The 20,380-nt window shown below is 34.3% G+C and overlaps 2 protein-coding genes across 3 annotated transcripts; one reads left to right on the top strand and one right to left on the bottom strand.

Moving 5' to 3' along the window:
* Window positions 1–13,569: 13,569 nt before the first annotated feature.
* Window positions 13,570–16,395, bottom strand: LOC139883537 (uncharacterized). Its single transcript, XM_071867704.1, has 2 exons — window positions 16,155–16,395; window positions 13,570–14,031 (listed from the first exon to the last, which is right to left on the bottom strand). The coding sequence occupies exons 1-2, from the start codon at window positions 16,344–16,346 to the stop codon at window positions 13,855–13,857; spliced, it is 369 nt and encodes a 122-aa protein (XP_071723805.1). The 5' UTR covers window positions 16,347–16,395; the 3' UTR covers window positions 13,570–13,854.
* Window positions 16,396–16,685: 290 nt separating this feature from the next.
* Window positions 16,686–20,357, top strand: LOC139883520 (uncharacterized). Of its 2 annotated transcripts, none has more exons than XM_071867687.1 (4): window positions 16,686–16,821; window positions 17,329–17,589; window positions 17,683–18,600; window positions 19,241–20,357. In XM_071867687.1, exons 2-4 carry the CDS (start codon window positions 17,488–17,490, stop codon window positions 20,102–20,104), a joined length of 1,884 nt encoding a protein of 627 aa, XP_071723788.1. In that variant the 5' UTR covers window positions 16,686–16,821; window positions 17,329–17,487; the 3' UTR covers window positions 20,105–20,357. The 2 variants fall into 2 exon arrangements, with proteins under 2 accessions (XP_071723788.1, XP_071723795.1); XM_071867694.1 differs by having other exon boundaries at window positions 16,721–16,821; window positions 17,424–17,589.
* Window positions 20,358–20,380: the final 23 nt, after the last annotated feature.

Below are 20,380 nucleotides of genomic sequence, written 5' to 3'. Positions count from 1 at the left end.
GGTGTCCCGGAATGATGGGGATATTCTTATATACGCATCTTGTTAATGTCGGTTACCAGGTGTTCACCATATGAATGATTTTTATCTCTATGTTTGGGATGTGTATTGAAATATGAAATCTTGTGGTCTATTATTATGATTTGATAATATATAGGTTAAACCTATAATTCACCAACATTTTTGTTGACGTTTTAAGCATGTTTATTCTCAGGTGATTATTAAGAGCTTCCGCTATCGCATACTTAAATAAGGACGAGATTTGAAGTCCATGCTTGTATGATATTGTGTAAAAACTGCATTCAAGAAACTTATTTCGTTGTAACATATTTGTATTGTAAACCATTATGTAATGGTCGCGTGTAAACAGGATATTTTAGATTATCATTATTTGATAATTTACGTAAAGCTTTTTAAACCTTTATTGATGAAATAAAGGTTATGGTCTGTTTTAAAAATGAATGCAGTCTTTGAAAAACGTCTCATATAGAGGTCAAAACCTCGCAACGAAATCAATTAATATGGAACGTTTTTAATCAATAAGAACGGGACATTTCAGTTGGTATCAGAGCGTTGGTCTTAGAGAACCAGAAATTTGCATTAGTGTGTCTTATCGAGTTTGTTAGGATGCATTAGTGAGTTTGGACTTCGACCGTGTTTTCTTTAAAAATGATTGCTTAACATTTTTGTTGGAAACTATATATTATTAACATGTATATATTATGTGATATATTAATCTCTTAACATGTTTGATATTGTGTGATAGATGTCTACCTCTAGCACAAATCCCATTGTCTCACCTAATAATAACGAAGAGTCGAATATATATTGGACTGATTCACAAGTTCCCGAAGAAGAACCGGAAGAAGAATCAGAACCGGAAGAAGAATCAGAACCGGAAGAGGAGGAACCGGAGGAGGAAATAGAACCGGTGGGGGAAATAATAAAACGGTTAAGTAAAAGAAAATCCTCAACCAACCGACCAAGGTTAATTATGGTCAATGGTGTTTCCGCCAAGGAAGCAAAATATTGGGAGGATTACCAATTCTCCGATGAATCGGATTCCGACGAGAATTCCGATGATGTTATAGAAATTACCCCAACTGAATTTAAAAAGGCAAAAGAAAATAATAAGAGAAAGGGCATAAAAATAGGGAAATCTAATTCCAACCCCGATGAACTTTATATGTATCGTCAACCCCCGAAGCCCTTAAGTTGTAACAATGACCCGGGAACCTCTAAACCACCAGGTTTTTCTAAACCGTCGTGGAAAATGACAGCTCGTATTAGGGGAACATCATATATCCCTAGAAACTTGGCAAAACGAACCAAAATCGAAGAAGAAGAAACGAGCGAGTCGGAATAAGATAGTTGTATTCGTGTGGTGTAATATATGTAATATAATGTGCTTATGCTTTATGATATATGTAAAAATTGCTTGTATTAATAAGTATTTTTTTTTATGAATCTAACTCTTGTCTATTTTACAGTATAAAAACACAAAATGGATAGACAACCCAATATTTTAAGAGACCTACCCGGAGACATGATTGATGAAATCTTGTCTAGAGTCGGTCAGAATTCTTCGGCACAACTATTTACGGCGAAATCAGTTTGTAAGACATTCGAAGAACGTTCCAAGAATGTCTTGGTTTATAAGAGACTTTCGTTTGAAAGATGGGGGATATCACATTGGGAAACCCATAAGTTACGATGTGTTTACTTTGACGCATATATTGCGGGGAACCCAAATGCTATTTTACGCAACGGGTTAAGAAATTATTTTGACTCAATGTATCCGAATATAGGACTTCATGATTTAGAAAAAGAGGCTAACATGCAACATAAAGAAGCATGCTATGCTTACGGGTTAGTAATGTTCGCTTCTCACCAAAGTGAGAAAAAGAACATCGGGCTACAACTATTAAACAAAACATTCCCACAAGTGACGGAGTCGGTAATTGGGGTAAGAAATGAGGTTTTTAGGTTATTACGAGACTGTTGGTCATTACATAACCCTCGTCCCTTTGATGACGTTATAACACGCTGTCTTATCAACGGCCATAATGGTTATGTTCCATAAGACCAAGGATGGGAAGTAGTCCTAGTAAAACCAGAATGCATGACTTGTTTCTGGACGTATGAATTACGTGTCTTTATTGCCTTTGATGAACGACTTGTGTACTAGCTAGAATTATCTTCACAACTATCTTGTATCAAAGTTATTGTGTGCTATATTTCATGCTTTATGTAAAATAAGCGGTATTGTAAGTTTGTAAAATATTGTATAAAAGTTTGAACGCGAAATATTATTATAATCAGTTTTTCATATAGAATTGTAGTAGTTGAATTATATATTAGCTACTAAGTATGAACTTAACGGGTAGGTACTACCCGAATTTAAACTTATAAAACGCTAATATGAAGAAAAAAGCTTTTATAAATGAGTTCATTTTATGCTACGAAATACTATTAACTACTCTTAATATTCTGTATGATTAACTTGTTCCATTTGACTATTTTGAAGGAAATGGCACCGACTACTCGACACACCGTGAATATGAATGAAGAGGAATTCCGTACTTTTCTAGCTTCAAACATAGCCGCAGTACAGGCTGCGCTACATACCAACAATAACCTTGGATCTAGCAGTACAGGAAATCGTGTAGGATGCACCTACAAAGAATTCACTGCCTGCAAACCTTTGGAATTTGATGGAACCGAAGGACCGATCGGATTGAAACGGTGGACCAAGAAGGTCGAATCGGTGTTTGCCATAAGTAAGTGTACTGAAGAGGACAAAGTGAAGTACGCTACGCATACCTTCACAGGTTCTGCGTTAACATGGTGGAATACCTATCTAGAGTAAGTGGGACAAGATGATGCGTACGCACTACCGTGGTCAGCATTCAAGCACTTGATGAACGAGAAGTACCGTCCCAGAACCGAGGTTAATAAGCTCAAGACAGAACTTAGAAGGTTACGAACCTAAGGATTTAATATTACCACGTACGAAAGACGATTCACAGAATTGTGCCTATTGTGTCTGGGAGCGTTCGAAGATGAGGAAGAGAAGATCGACGCGTTTGTGAAAGGATTACCGGAAAGAATCCAAGAAGATATAGGTTCACACGAGCCCGCCTCCATACAACAGGCATGTAGAATGGCTCACAAACTAGTGAACCAGATTGAGGAAAGAATTAAAGAACAGACGGCTGAAGAGGCCAATGTGAAGCAAGTCAAAAGAAAGTGGGAGGAAAACGGTGATAAGAATCACCAATACAACAACAACAGCAATTACAATAATAATCGCAACAATTATCCCAACAATCTCAACATCAATCGCAACTACAACAAACGGCCCAACAACAACAACAACAACAACAACAACAACAACAACAACTACAACAATCATCCCAACAACAATAACAACCGCAACAATAACAACAATCAGAAGCAGCTATGCCAAAGGTGTGAAAAGTATCACCCGGAGTTCTGCACCAAATTTTGCAACAAGTGAAAAAGAAATGGTCATAGCGTGGCGAAGTGTGAGGTCTACGAACCAGGGGTTAACAGAACGAAAGGAACAAATGGTGTCGGAACGAGTAATGGCGGAGCAAGTAGTGTCGGAGCAAGTTATGCCAATGTAGTTTGTTATAAATGTGGAAAATCGGGCCACATTATTAGAAATTTCCCGAACCAGGAGAACACGAATGGACAAGGCCGCGGAAGAGTTTTCAATATTAATGCGGCAGAGGCACAGGAAGACCCGGAACTTGTTACGGGTACGTTTCTTATTGACAATAAATCTGCTTACGTTTTATTTGATTCGGGTGCGGATAGAAGCTATATGAGTAGAGATTTTTGTGCTAAATTAAGTTGTCCATTGACGCCGTTGGATAGTAATTTTTACTCGAATTAGCAAACGGTAAATTAATTTCAGCAGATAATATATGCCGGAATCGAGAAATTAAACTGGGTAGCGAAATATTTAAGATTGATTTGATACCAGTAGAGTTAGGGAGTTTTGATGTAATAGTTGGCATGGACTGGCTGAAGAAGGTGAAAGCAGAGATCGTATGTTATAAAAATGCAATTCGCATTGTACGAGAAGAAGGAGAACCCTTAATGGTGTACGGAGAAAAGGGCAACATGAAGCTACATCTTATTAGTAATTTGAAGGCACAAAAACTAATAATAAAAGGTTGCTATGCTGTTCTAGCACACGTCGAGAAAGTACAAACTGAAGAAAAGAGCATCAATGATGTTCCCGTCGCAAAAGAATTTCCCGATGTATTTCCGAAAGAATTACCGGGACTACCTCCACATCGATCTGTTGAATTTCAAATAGATCTTGTACCAGGAGCTGCACCAATAGCTCGTGCTCCTTATAGACTCGCACCCAGCGAGATGAAAGAACTGCAAAGCCAACTGCAAGAACTATTAGAACGTGGTTTCATTCGACCAAGCACATCACCATGGGGAGCTCCTGTTTTGTTTGTCAAGAAGAAAGATGGTACATTTAGGTTGTGTATTGACTACAGAGAGTTGAACAAACTTACCATCAAAAACCGTTATCCACTGCCGAGAAATGACGACTTATTTGATCAACTACAAGGCTCGTCGGTTTATTCGAAGATCGATTTACGTTCTGGATATCATCAAATGCAAGTAAAGGAGGATGATATTCCAAAAACTGCTTTTAGGACGCGTTATGGTCATTACGAGTTTATGGTTATGCCGTTTGGATTGACTAACGCACCAGCTGTGTTCATGGACCTTATGAACCAAGTGTGTGGGCCATATCTTGACAAGTTTGTCATTGTTTTCATCGATGACATACTTATTTACTCAAAGAATGATCAAGAGCACGAAGAACATTTGAGAAAAGTGCTAGAAGTATTGAGGAAAGAAAAACTGTACGCTAAGTTTTCAAAGTGTGCATTTTGGTTGGAAGAAGTTCAATTCCTCGGTCACATAGTGAACAAAGAAGGTATTCAGGTGGACTCGGCAAAGATCGAAACCTTTGAAAAGTGGGAAACCCCAAAAACTCCGAAGCATATACGTTAATTTTTAGGAATGGCTGGTTACTACAGAAGATTCATCCAAGATTTCTCCAAAATAGCAAAACCTTTGACTGCATTAATGCATAAAGGGAAGAAATTTGAATGGAAGGATGAACAAGAGAAGGCGTTTCAATTATTGAAGAAAAAGCTAACTACGGCACCTATATTGTCATTGCCTGAAGGGAATGATGATTTTGTGATTTATTGTGACGCATCAAAGCAAGGTCTCGGTTGTGTATTAATGCAACGGACGAAGGTGATTGCTTATGCGTCTAGACAATTGAAGATTCACGAACAAAATTATACGACGCATGATTTGGAATTAGGCGCGGTTGTTTTTGCATTAAAGACTTGGAGGCACTACTTATATGGGGTCAAAAGTATTATATATACCGACCACAAAAGTCTTCAACACATATTTAATCAGAAACAACTGAATATGAGGCAGCGTAGGTGGATTGAATTGTTGAATGATTACGACTTTGAGATTCGTTACCACCCGGGGAAGGCAAATGTGGTAGCCGACGCCTTGAGCAGAAAGGACAGAGAACCCATTCGAGTAAAATCTATGAATATAATGATTCACACTAACCTTACTACTCAAATAAAGGAGGCGCAACAAGGAGTTTTAAAAGAGGGAAATTTAAAGGATGAAATACCCAAAGGATCGGAGAAGCATCTTAATATTCGGGAAGACGGAATCCGGTATAGGGCTAAAAGAATTTGGGTACCAAAATTTGGAGATATGAGAGAAATGGTACTTAGAGAAGCTCATAAAACCAGATACTCAATACCTCCTGGAACGGGGAAGATGTACAAGGATCTTAAGAAATATTTTTGGTGGCCAGGTATGAAAGCCGATATTTCTAAATATGTAGGAGAATGTTTGACGTGTTCTAAGGTCAAAGCTGAACATCAGAAACCATCAGGTCTACTACAACAACCTGAAATCCCGGAATGGAAATGGGAAAACATTACCATGGATTTCATTACTAAATTGCCAAGGACTGCAAGTGGTTATGATACTATTTGGGTAATAGTTGATCGTCTCACCAAGTCAGCACACTTCCTGCCAATAAGAGAAGATGACAAGATGGAGAAGTTAGCACGACTATATTTGAAGGAAGTCGTCTCCAGACATGGAATACCAATCTCTATTATCTCTGATAGGGATGGCAGATTTATTTCAAGATTCTGGCAAACATTACAGCAAGCATTGGGAACTCGTCTAGACATGAGTACTGCCTATCATCCACAAACTGATGGGCAGAGCGAAAGGATGATACAAACGCTTGAAGACATGCTACGAGCTTGTGTTATTGATTTCGGAAACAGTTGGGATCGACATCTACCGTTAGCAGAATTTTCCTACAACAACAGCTACCATTCAAGCATTGAGATGGCGCCGTTTGAAGCACTTTATGGTAGAAAGTGCAGGTCTCTGATTTGTTGGAGTGAAGTGGGGGATAGACAGATTACGGGTCCGGAGATAATACAAGAAACTACCGAGAAAATCATCCAAATTCAACAAAGATTGAAAACCGCCCAGAGTCGACAAAAGAGCTACACGGACAGTAAAAGAAAAGATATAGAGTTTGAAATTGGAGAAATGGTCATGCTTAAGGTTTCACCTTGGAAAGGCGTTGTTCGATTTGGTAAACGGGGGAAACTAAATCCAAGGTACATTGGACCATTCAAGATTATAGATCGTGTCGGACCAGTAGCTTACCAACTGGAGCTACCTCAACAACTCGCGGCTGTACATAACACTTTCCACGTCTCAAATTTGAAGAAATGTTTTGCTAAAGAAGATCTCACTATTCCGTTGGACGAAATCCAAATCAATGAAAAACTTCAATTCATTGAAGAACCCGTCGAAATAATGGATCGTGAGGTTAAGAGACTTAAACAAAACAAGATACCGATTGTTAATGTTCAATGGAATGCTCGTAGAGGACCCGAGTTCACCTGGGAGCGTGAAGATCAGATGAAGAAGAAATACCCGCATTTATTTCCAGAAGATACGTCAACACCTCCAACTGCTTAAAATTTCGGGACGAAATTTATTTAACGGGTATGTACTGTAGTGACCCGAACTTTTCCATGTTTATATATATATTAAATGAAATTTTTATTTACACGATTAAGTGTTTCCAACATGTTAAGCAATCAAACTTGTTAAGACTTGATTAATTGAAATAGGTTTCATATAGACAATTGACCACCCAAGTTGACCGGTGATTCACGAACGTTAAAACTTGTAAAAACTATACGATGACATATATATGGTTATATATATAGTTAACATGATTTTATTATAAGTATGTATCTCATTAGGTATTTTAACAATGAGTTATATACATAAAAATGAGACTATTAATTTAAGAAACTCGAAAACGATATATATAACGATTATCGTTATAATAACGTCTTACTAGGTACATATGAATCATATTAAGATATTGATACCTTGGTTAATTATGTTAAATGATAAGTAAATATATTATTAAGTGTATTAACAATGAAATACATATGTAAAAGTAAGACTACTAACTTAATGATTTCGAAACGAGACATATATGTAACGATTATCGTTGTAACGACATTTAACTGTATATATATCATAATAAGATATATTATATATCATAATATTATGATAATATAACAATTTAACATCTCATTTGTTATAATAAACAATGAGTTAACAACATTCAACAAGATCGTTAACCTAAAGGTTTCAAAACAACATTTACATGTAACGACTAACAATGACTTAACGACTCAGTTAAAATGTATATACATGTAGTGTTTTAATATGTATTCATACACTTTTGAAAGACTTCAAGACACTTATCAAAATACTTCTACTTAACAAAAATGCTTACAATTACATCCTCGTTCAGTTTCATCAACAATTCTACTCGTATGCACCCGTATTCGTACTCGTACAATACACAGCTTTTAGATGTATGTACTATTGGTATATACACTCCAATGATTAGCTCTTAGCAGCCCATGTGAGTCACCTAACACATGTGGGAACCATCATTTGGCAACTAGCATGAAATATCTCATAAAATTACAAAAATATGAGTAATCATTCATGACTTATTTACATGAAAACAAAATTACATATCCTTTATATCTAATCCATACACCAACGACCAAAAACACCTACAAACACTTTTATTCTTCAATTTTCTTCATCTAATTGATCTCTCTCAAGTTCTATCTTCAAGTTCTAAGTGTTCTTCATAAATTCCAAAAGTTCTAGTTTCATAAAATCAAGAATACTTCCAAGATTGCAAGTTTACTTCCAAGTTTTCTAAATCCATTCCAAGTAATCATCCAAGATCAAGAAACCTTTGTTACTTACAGTAGGTTATATTTTTGTAATACAAGGTAATAATCATATTCAAACTTTAATTCAATTTCTATAACTATAACAATCTTATTTCGAGTGGAAATCTTACTTGAAATTGTTTTCGTGTCATGATTCTGCTTCAAGAACTTTCAAGCCATCCAAGGATCCTTTGAAGCTAGATCTATTTTTCTCATTTTCAGTAAGTTTATCCAAGGAACTTGAGGTAGTAATGATGTTCATAACATCATTCGATTCATACATATAAAGCTATCTTATTCGAAGGTTTAAACTTGTAATCACTAGAACATAGTTTAGTTAATTCTAAACTTGTTCGCAAATAAAAGTTAATCCTTCTAACTTGAATTTTAAAATTAACTAAACACGTGTTCTATATCTATATGATATGCTAACTTAATAATTTAAAACCTGGAAACACGAAAAACACCGTAAAACCGGATTTACGCCGTCGTAGTAACACCGCGGGCTGTTTTGGGTTAGTTAATTAAAAACTATGATAATCTTTGATTTAAAAGTTGTTATTCTGAGAAAATGATTTTTATTATGAACATGAAACTATATCCAAAAATTATGGTTAAACTCAAAGTGGAAGTATGTTTTCTAAAATGGTCATCTAGACGTCATTCTTTCGACTGAAATGACTACCTTTACAAAAACGACTTGTAACTTATTTTTCTGACTATAAAACTATACTTTTTCTGTTTAGATTCATAAAATAGAGTTCAATATGAAACCATAGCAATTTGATTCACTCAAAACGGATTTAAAATGAAGAATTTATGGGTAAAACAAGATTGGATAATTTTTCTCATTTTAGCTACGTGAAAATTGGTAACAAATCTATTCCAACCATAACTTAATCAACTTGTATTGTATATTATGTAATCTTGAGATACCATAGACACGTATACAATGTTTTGACCTATCATGTCGACACATCTATATATATTTCGGAACAACCATAGACACTCTATATGTGAATGTTGGAGTTAGCTATACAGGGTTGAGGTTGATTCCAAAATATATATAGTTTGAGTTGTGATCAATACTGAGATACGTATACACTGGGTCGTGGATTGATTCAAGATAATATTTATCGGTTTATTTCTGTACATCTAATTGTGGACAACTAGTTGTAGGTTACTAACGAGGACAGCTGACTTAATAAACTTAAAACATCAAAATATATTAAAAGCGTTGTAAATATATTTTGAACATACTTTGATATATATGTATATATTGGTATAGGTTCGTGAATCAACCAGTGGCCAAGTCTTACTTTCCGACGAAGTAAAAATATGTGAAAGTGAGTTATAGTCCCACTTTTAAAATCTAATATTTTTGGGATGAGAATACATGCAGGTTTTATAAATGATTTACAAAATAGACACAAGTACGTGAAACTACATTCTATGGTTGAATTATCGAAATCGAATATGTCCCTTTTTATTAAGTCTGGTAATCTAAGAATTAGGGAACAGACACCCTAATTGACGCGAATCCTAAAGATAGATCTATTGGGCCTAACAAACCCCATCCAAAGTATCGGATGCTTTAGTACTTCGAAATTTATATCATATCCGAAGGGTGTCCCGGAATGATGGGGATATTCTTATATATGCATCTTGTTAATGTCGGTTACCAGGTGTTCACCATATGAATGATTTTTATCTCTATGTATGGGATGTGTATTGAAATATGAAATCTTGTGGTCTATTATTATGATTTGATAATATATAGGTTAAACCTATAACTCACCAACATTTTTGTTGACGTTTTAAGCATGTTTATTCTCAGGTGATTATTAAGAGCTTCCGCTGTCGCATACTTAAATAAGGATGAGATTTGGAGTCCATGCTTGTATGATATTGTGTAAAAACTGCATTCAAGAAACTTATTTCGTTGTAACATATTTGTATTGTAAACCATTATGTAATGGTCGCGTGTAAACAGGATATTTTAGATTATCATTATTTGATAATCTACGTAAAGCTTTTTAAACTTTTATTGATGAAATAAAGGTTATGGTTTGTTTTAAAAATGAATGCAGTCTTTGAAAAACGTCTCATATAGAGGTCAAAACCTCGCAACGAAATCAATTAATATGGAACGTTTTTAATCAATAAGAACGGGACATTTCAGTATAACTCTTGTATCCCTTGATATGTCATCTTCTTGAAGCATAATTTATCCATTGCTCTGAATATCATTTCTATAAATTTGTGACTCCTACAAGTTAAACAAAAACCAGTAATTGTGTATTATAAAATCACACGATTTTAAAGTCAGCAAGGTTTGTTTCTTACCTCCGAGGGATAATGTTTGAGAAGAACGAAATGCCCAAACATAGAAGAGGGAGTTGAGATATCAAAGAAATCATGCTGAATAAAAAGATCAAACCTTTAATTTAAATATATATAATCATGATATTTAGTAGAAATTGAAAGAGGGTAATAATCATCGCCATACACCTAAAGTGAATGCCTTTTGTGAAACAGGAAGATGTGAAACAAAGTGAACCAAACCCAAACCAAAGTGTTGTTTTTATATCATCATTCCACATTATTAAATCATTAACCATCCAGGTCGATCGAGATTATACTTGTATTCATCGTTACCATAAATTTCTTCTAAAACTCATAACACAATCAAGATAAGCAAGAAGTCAAGAAACCGTAAAATTGAAATCAAAAACGAAAAAAGATTGAATTTTTTTCCCCTTAGAGATGGAACTGAATGGGAAGAAATTGATGTATACATATTACATGAACCCTAATTGTATTTCGATGAATGCTTCGATAACAAAGAACCCTAATTTGAAATTGATGTATATATATTACATGGGCCTTAACATTGTTAGTTCCATTTGTTATCTTTTACCTATTGATGCAACTTTTATTATGCTTCTTGAACAAACACAATTAGGAGCAGCATATAGAATTTGGTATAAATAAATTGAATTGAGCAAGAAAATAGTCTTCACTTCAAATTATGTAGTTTATATACTTAATACTTGATGTAAACAGAAGTCAAACCTATTGATTTGAACCGATCAAACCCTCCAATTATTCATGTAAACATAATTATTCTAAATACTAAAAAAAAATCCATTGAATTAGTGGAAAGTATAAATTCAAATTCAAAATTTATGTACATAATATTGACTAATACTGCAGCTGTGACTATTGCATTAGCTGCACCTGCAAACTCACATTGAGTTTGCTGACTTAATAAATATGAAGCCCATATCCTAATATATAGAAGTCAAAAATGTTAATAAAGTAGAAAAAAAAAAGTTTACTATATGAGCTGATATACATGTTTTGTATATAAGTCAGCAATGTGAAGCAGATATCAATCATTAATTTTATTTTATTTTTATAAAGCTCTCCCAATGGTAATGCTACAAAAAGTTAAATGCTTACATTCATAGTATTTCGTGTATATATGCTTAATTGTTCCTGCTGAAATCAGTTCCAAACGTTACCTAAACACCACTTCTTCTTGAATATGCAACTGACAATTGTAAAATTATTAATCAATCAAGCAGATAAAATTATCGTATACAGAAAACAAAACATTCAGAACAAATGACCTCATTAGTTTCAACAAAGGCGCTGAAAAATAATGCAAGCAATAAAAGCCTACACTGATTATAACATTTTCGAATCAATCAAATAATACCCAAGAAAATTAACAGATTATAATTCAAACAACATACTCAAAATAACAGATAACATCCAAATAACATCATTCTCTAAAATCGAAAATTGATGCTAAGCATGAAAGGGGATAAAAAAAAATTAAAATTCATCAAATCAAATACTTACAAATGTATAACACAATGAGAATCGATGAAACACGTGACAACACGTAAACACGTGCTGTCTAGGTATGATTTTAAGAAATCAGATCTAAACTAAAATCATCAAATCCAATTCTCCCTTGAAGATCGCCAAGTAAATCAGATTCATCAGACGTATGGAACGAAATCTAGTTAGAGTTTGGTGAGGATCGGTTTTGGTATCCTCACAAAAAAAAAAAGATGAGAAGATGAAGGGAACGACATCTAGTTAGGGTTTGGTGAGGATCGGTTGGTATTATCACAAAAAATATGAGAAGGTAATGCAGGTGTTCCGAGTTTTTTTTTATTAGTAAAAGGGTATTTCAGGAATGAAAAGTAGGTAAAATTAATGTTTTGAAAACATTTATTATTTATTAGCTAATCGAGACTCTATACTGAAGTGATAGTGATGATTTAGAATAAAGTGGGTTACCTTTAGATATGAATGACGTACTTCAAGAAATTAATAAAGTTGGTTACCTTTAAATGAAATCTTTAATGAGAAAATAGACAATGTCACAAAACTTTACACTAATTTTCATCACCAGTCACTGTAACTTGCGCAGCTGAATATATTTACACACGTACCAAGCACATTACATGTGATGTATAAGTGCTTCGAATTGTGAAAAAGACTTAAACACACATAATTTGGTAAACCATACTACCTAGTATTATTTATAATCTTGTCTGTAAATTTCTTACAGTTTTCATGACTTTTTTGCTAAACAAGTCTATAAAACTAAAGGTTCTAGGTATAAGGTGGTTAATTTTTTCTTTATTTATTCTTTTTTGGCAAAACTTATATAAATACGGAAAACATTTTCGCATGGAAAACGTCTTTAACGAGAGATACAAAAGAGAACTTTGAAGAGACTCGTATATAAAAAGCTGCAAACGTACAAACTATCTATACTGAGCTTTATCTTGGATTCTTGTCACTACCAAAACAAAACCGAGACAAAATGAGACAAACAAAAACAAACACTCTAAATCGAAAAACACAACGAAACTCGAATCCGAGAACCGTTCTCAATATCTTTAATGAAAACGCCAAAAGTCTCCATCTCCGCGCCTTGAACCAATTTTTTCTCCCTCTTCTGTTCAAACTCAATTTTAACCGGCATAGTATGGAGTACGTTAGGATTAATAAGACTAGCATTAACCGGTACCTTAGAATTATAAGTTGGTTAGTTGGAAGACAATGTTATCCAAGTTTAATATCACTATTCACTATAAGTTATTATAATATACTACTGAATAGTTATGAATTGTTGTATCTCTATAAATAATTCAATTGTTATACATGTAATAAGTGTTTTGTTCCATCATCTTGGCTAATAAAAAATTTAAATTAACATGTGCAACAGAATAGAGACCATGATTTTACATATAACATAGATTACATTTCTTTGTAGACTCCATAGACATTATTATAGGGGACACGGAATCATCAATTCATCATTTAGCTCATAAAACGTCCTTAACCATCATTAGAATCCTCAAGAAAAATCTCAACTTTTCGTCGAACAAAAATGAAGTAGAAGAGAATTTTATCTATAACCTTACTTGTCTTGTTCTTCCTTGTCCGGATCCTCTTCATCATCTTCTTTGTTCTCTTCGTCCTCCTCATCGTCTTCAACGGTAGGGTCATACGGCAATGGAGGTGGCAACGGTGTTTTCATTGGACTGAACTGCGGAAATATATCAGGTCTTCTTCCTGGTTTTGGTCTCTCCCATTCCTGTAAAATAATAAATTTAAAATAAAAAAAATTAACACAATCACACCAAAACTTCAATTTGTAAACACTTGAGCACACTTAAAAAGTTAGAATAATAATACCTCTACAGATTTGTTTAACTAAAGTTCAGTATAAAAAGTTACTATGTAGTGTAAAAATGTACACGACGGTAGTAGCATACAAATGCTGAATTAAGAGTCAAGTAGATAAATATGAAGTGGATAAAAACCCTATTAGTCTATGTAAAGATTATAATATCTTTTTTAACACTATATTTGCAAGTAAACCCACAGGTGCACCTTTATAAGCACGAGCATATATAATAGATAATTCAGGTAACTTCAAATCAAACCAACGATTAGTGTACTGTCTGACTAATTCTAGAAAAATATAAACACTACGCAAACTAGGATCTCTATCCCTCATATACATATTACACTGGTATGTATACATACAACCACCTGCGGGTGAACCAATTGGTTAATTTATACTGCATTGCCTATAAAAATGATATATTGAACTGTTGAAGTCCAGTCTATGACATCCTTAAAAAAAAAAAGAACTTTGTGTTATGCAAATAGGTTACACGACAACATCCCTATGAACCAAAATAAAACCTTCTTAAACATAAATTTAGGGCCTTGCATCCACTTTTAATCATAGCTGTTAGATTCGAGTCAAAAATCCCAAAAAACAAGGAGATTTAAACCCCAACTCTCAAAAGACTAAAACTCTTACGGATCATCGTCGACTCTTTTGAGTCGTGTCCAGTGGCGGAATCGGGAAATGTTTTCACCGGGAGCGAAATTTTTTTTAAAAGCATTCGCATTTACTTAAATTTTTTCTTCCATTATTTCATGAAAATACAACCTTTTGGGGCCATGGGCTTTTGGGTTGGGGCAAAATCTGGAGGCTTTTGGGCAAAATACGAAGGTTTTTGGGGCAAAATTAAATTTTAAGCCTGAACATTTCAAATCCACTGTGGGCAACATCAAAAAAACTAAAATTTAACACTGAAAATTTCAAATCCAGTAGGGCAGGTGCCACCCCCTACCCCTACATACTTTCGCCCTGGTCGTGTCAACTTGTGACTCTTACGGGTCACCAAAACATGCAGGTTTTTGTGTTATATCAAAAATAGGAAGAAAAAAAGGAAAAACAAAGTTTGTTTTGAAGTACACAGTTGTGGTTGTTGTCAGTCAGTGACTTCACCGTCGACGAGACTATGAGAAGTAGTAATTTAGTAAATGGTTAGGGGTTAATGGCTGAGTGATGAGTCAATTATTTACAAATTACAATCGTGTTACCCAGTGGATTTCAAAGCTTAATCTCATATCTCATTCTCATATTCCAATTATAACAAACACAATATACTCTTATTACTGGGAGTTTATTATAATTTACTTGAATATTATAAAAACTAATCTAATTTCTTGAGAGTTTTAGATTATGTAAACTTGTACTATTAACCTTGAAGGATCAGGATTTATAAGATATGTTGATACTTAGTAGTGTCTAATTTTGTGTATTACAAGTCGAGTCATGAGACAAATGACGAGTTGAAATTTACGATTCCAAGTCCCGAGTTGACAACTATGCTTTTAACTAACCCTTCTGTAACATTTAAATTAAGATACGTTAACTTTCACTTAGAGCATTATATTATTTCTAGTGGCCAAACCAATTGATAAAAGTTCACTAAATGAGCTTATACTGTGAACTTTAAAGGTTAGATATTACATTTCAACAGCCTTCATGATAATAATAATAATGATGATACTCCTATTATTTTCATATATACCTTTCAATCAAACATAATGATTCATATAGTCCAATATCCTTAATCTTCTTCTCATATATCTTTGATTCAGATTAATGAAACAAATAAGAACACATAATTGAAACGTTTAATTCCACTAGTAAAGCACTAAAGCTATAGAATTGAGTTATAAACAATCTACTTTTAAGCCTTTTAATCTCAAAAGGTAATTAACTGTATATCACATTAAAAACTCACAAGATTACAAGAGCACAAACATTAACCTATAAGTCAGTTAATATAATATTATCAAAATTCAATACAAATAAATACATGATAGAAAAAGAGGGGAAAAGAAACATACAACAGGGAAATCAAGGGGATTTCGTCGAGTTAATTTCTCTTCATCGGGAGCCATACAAACAATCATCCTTGTTGTCGTACGATGAGCACGTGGACCCCATCGAGATGACCTGGAAGATAAACTGGAAGTTGTGAGAAGTAATGATGACGAAGAACACGGTGGTGCAAAACAGGTGCTGCAAATCGCCGCCATATCACAACTCTATCCACACCCAACCCAATGCCACAAGCCCACAACCATAAATGGGTAGAAGAAGTAAGGTTAATAATATGAGGGGACTTATGTGTAATTAACAGTAAATTGTACATAAAGTTTATGGTCCCTTAAGTATTCATTGTTGTACATAATTAGTCCCTTTGTAAAAAGTTGCCATTTTAAGAATGTGTAAGGACTGTTTTGAAAGCTTTCTGGATGAGATAATCAAGAAAAAACGTGGCAAAATAATCTCCAGTAAATATGAAAAAGAGTTTGCTCATTTTATTAAACTGGCAACCTCAAGAAAAAAGAAAGATTGAATTTTCAAAACATTATTTTGGATTTCTTGATAATATATGTGGATAAGATTTTACCAAGATGTCACTAGACAACAATTGTCTACATGCACATACAAAGATTCATTATTCATCTCCATTCTTCTTCTTCTTTGCATTCTGCTTCACCAATACAGGTATGTTCACACTTAGTTTCAAATGGTACATTTAGGGATGTTTTATTTTATGAGCACCAATATCACTTTATGCTGGTTCACTTTCATTTACTAATGTTTAAAAATGCAATCTTGGAATGGTTAGTGTTCAATTTCTAATTTTCTTGAAACTGTAGAAAAATGGCCAAGTACAATCTATTATATGATGCAGGTTATATTTGATTTACAGAAGTGAAATTTTTTTCTTGAAATATTTGTGTCATGTTATCTGGTACTGTTTTGATAGTTATTCTTTTGTTGATGAATCTTACGTTATTTTAAGACACACTTTTGCTCCTTTGAAATTTTGATTGATACCGATTAGCTTTTTGGACTTGTAATAATCTAATCTATAGTTTAGAGAAATCAGATGCTAAAGTTGATCATAAATGCCCAAATGTTTCAACCTGTTATTGAGCCATTTTTAGTGTTTTGACCATCAAAGTCATACTTTTGAGATTAATATTCACTCATTTATGTCAAATATAGGATGTCTAAGATGCATACCATCATGTATATGCTAAGAACCTGAATATGAAGTCAAAGTCAACACCAAGAAGTTAAATTATCTTTGGTGCTGCCAGTTGAACACATCAAATTGGTGCAAAAGTTTCATTTCAATAATCTTGAGAACCATTTACATGAGAAATGGGAGAATTTGGTAACGAAAAGTTACATTCTGTCAGCATCGTCAAGCACCGAAATGGACCAATCACAAGCAAGTCAAAGATTCAAGCATCTTCTACCATGGTATATCACAACTTAAGAAGTCATTATATATCATATCTGTCAAACTTAAAAAAGGTTACTTTTTCAACTAAGTGTAATATGCATATGTTACAGGAGACACATCTTAACGAAAAGGTCCATTTCGGTACGGTTTCAGCCGTTGTGAGTTCACAAACCCAATCCCGCTGCAACATCTGTCTCGAAAACAAAAACGACAGTTGCCAAACAGTCCGTTCACGAACCAAACTAATGAAGATCTTAATCGAAAAGAAAAAGCCACATGAAGTCCAATCAATCATGAGAGATTTAATCGAAGAAGGACACACACCAACACTCGTTACATACACAACTGTTTTAGCCGCTTTAACATTACAAAAGCGTTTCAATTCCATTCCGTCCCTCTTATCAAAAGTCGAATCCAACGGCTTAAAACCCGATTCCATTTTCTTCAATGCAATGATCAACGCCTTTTCTGAATCGGGAAACATTAAAGAAGCCATGAAGATGTACAAGAAAATGAAAGATAGTGGATGTAAGCCTACAACAAGCACGTTAAACACGTTAGTTAAAGGGCTCGGGATTATTGGTAAGCCCGAAGAATGTTTAAAATTATTAGAAATTATGACAATCGAAGAAAAAGTGAAGCCAAACGATCGAACTTTTAATATAATTGCTCAAGCTTGGTGTAGTAAGAAGAATATTCTAGAAGCATGGAATGTTGTTGAAAAGATGATTGCTTTTGGTATAAATCCGGACGTTGTGACGTATAATACGATAGCGAAAGCTTATGCTTTGAATGGAGATACGTATAGAGCTGAAGAAATGATATTTGATATGCAGTATAATAAAGTTGCACCGAATAAACGAACGTGTGGGATTATTGTTAATGGGTATTGTAGAGAAGGTAATATGGATGATGCTATGAGATTTGTTTACCGAATGAAGGATCTTGGAGTGCTTCCGAATGATGTGGTTTTCAATTCGCTTATTAAAGGGTTTCTTGATGCTGCAGATTCTGATGGAGTTGATGAGGTATGTATCAGAGGTGGTGATGTGGGCGGGTCGGGTGGGCTGAGTAAAAAGCCAGGTGGCAGGTTCTAATTTAAGTGAGTCATGTTTGGTATGTTTGTTTTTAGAGGGGGCAAATATGCAGGTTGGTAACAAGTCGGATTTTGATTAAAATTGACCGTTGTTGGTATGTAAATGGTGGGTGGGGGGGGGGGGGGGGGAATAAAAACCTTATTAGGTTGATACTTGTGGCTATTATGGTATGGGACAAATGGGTCGATTTAATTATGGGTCAAGTTAAACAAACATTGATTTCCCTCTAGAAATACCTACTTTATTTTTATTAAAATGAATTCGGAGGTGTATGCATTAACCAATAGACTCCGGTGAGATTTTTGGCCCGTCCAACCCATTTGGCAAGTTCCCCGTTAGCTAATTCGACCCGTTTATAAGTTCCGCTTTATCTAAATTGACCCATTTATAAGTTAAAGGTTTGGAATTACCACCTCTAGTATGTATGTATATACTATATCTTAGACTATATGCAAATTCTTTAAGCAAAGACTATGCTTTTCACATTTAAACTTTCAAGAATACTGAAAGTTAAGGAATCTTGAATTTTTCTTGAACAATAAAACTGATTATGTTTGTTCGAATCTGGCAGACATTAGAGTTAATGGAAGAATTTGGGGTCAAACCAGATGTGATTACATTCAGTACCATTATGAATGCCTGGAGTTCAGTAGGATTAATGGAAAAATGTCAAGATATATTCGAAGACATGATAAAATCCGGGATAAAACCCGATATTCACGCATTTAGTATCTTGGCAAAAGGGTACGTTCGAGCAGGTGAACCTGAAAAAGCTGAAGCAGTTTTACAAGTTATGAAAGAATCAAAAGTAAGCCCAAATGTGGTGATTTACACTACTATCATTAGTGGATGGTGCAGTGCAGGAAAAATGGATTATGCTATGATGATTTTTGATATAATGTGCAAAATGGGTATTTCGCCTAATTTGAAAACATTTGAAACCCTAATTTGGGGTTATGGAGAAGCAAGGCAGCCATGGAAAGCTGAAGAGTTGTTGCAAATTATGGAAGAGAAAGGAATTGTTCCACAAAAGAAGACGATCGAGCTTGTTGCAGAAGCATGGCGTGGTATTGGTGTTACTAATGAAGCTAAAAGGATTATGGATTATGTTGAAGAAGATGATAATGATGATTATAATGATAATGGTGATGCTGATGAAGATAGTGCTTTTGAAAGAGTGACGAAAGATGATTATTTGGAAAGTGTGATTAATACGGGAAACGGGTCGCCAAGAAAAAAGTTAGGAAGTGGAGTTATCATTGAAAGATCAAAACTTTCAGCCGAAAGCTTAAGTAGTGTGACAAGAAAGTCGATTTTGATTGCACATAGTTGTCAATTTGGGGTGAAAGCCAAGTCAATGTTGCAAAAGCATGTTCAAGTGAAGGTGCATGTTGCACTTTGCGGACACATTAACGCTTACAAACTAGTGTTTTGAGGTTTACAGAACAAAAAGTTGTTGATATGAAGTAGAAAAGCCTTGTGAAGTTTGCAAGATTGAAGATTTAATTGAAACTTTTAGCAGAGCTCTATTCATGCTTATAAAGATATTGTAAACAAATTGTGTAGGTTCTGTATAAAAAATGCCTAATTCACAGGCATACATACAAAATTCATTGCCCCCTCAAACCATGAATTATGTACATGTTTTTCATTCTGTTTATTTACTAAAATGATATGAAATGGATATTTTCTTGATGAAATTCTGACCACC

The sequence above is a fragment of the Rutidosis leptorrhynchoides genome, chromosome 1 (assembly GCF_046630445.1).
Source record: "Rutidosis leptorrhynchoides isolate AG116_Rl617_1_P2 chromosome 1, CSIRO_AGI_Rlap_v1, whole genome shotgun sequence".
NCBI classification, from domain to species: Eukaryota; Viridiplantae; Streptophyta; class Magnoliopsida; order Asterales; family Asteraceae; genus Rutidosis; species Rutidosis leptorrhynchoides.
Note: the sequence above shows the minus strand (reverse complement) of the source record. Positions and strands in the feature narration are given on the sequence as shown.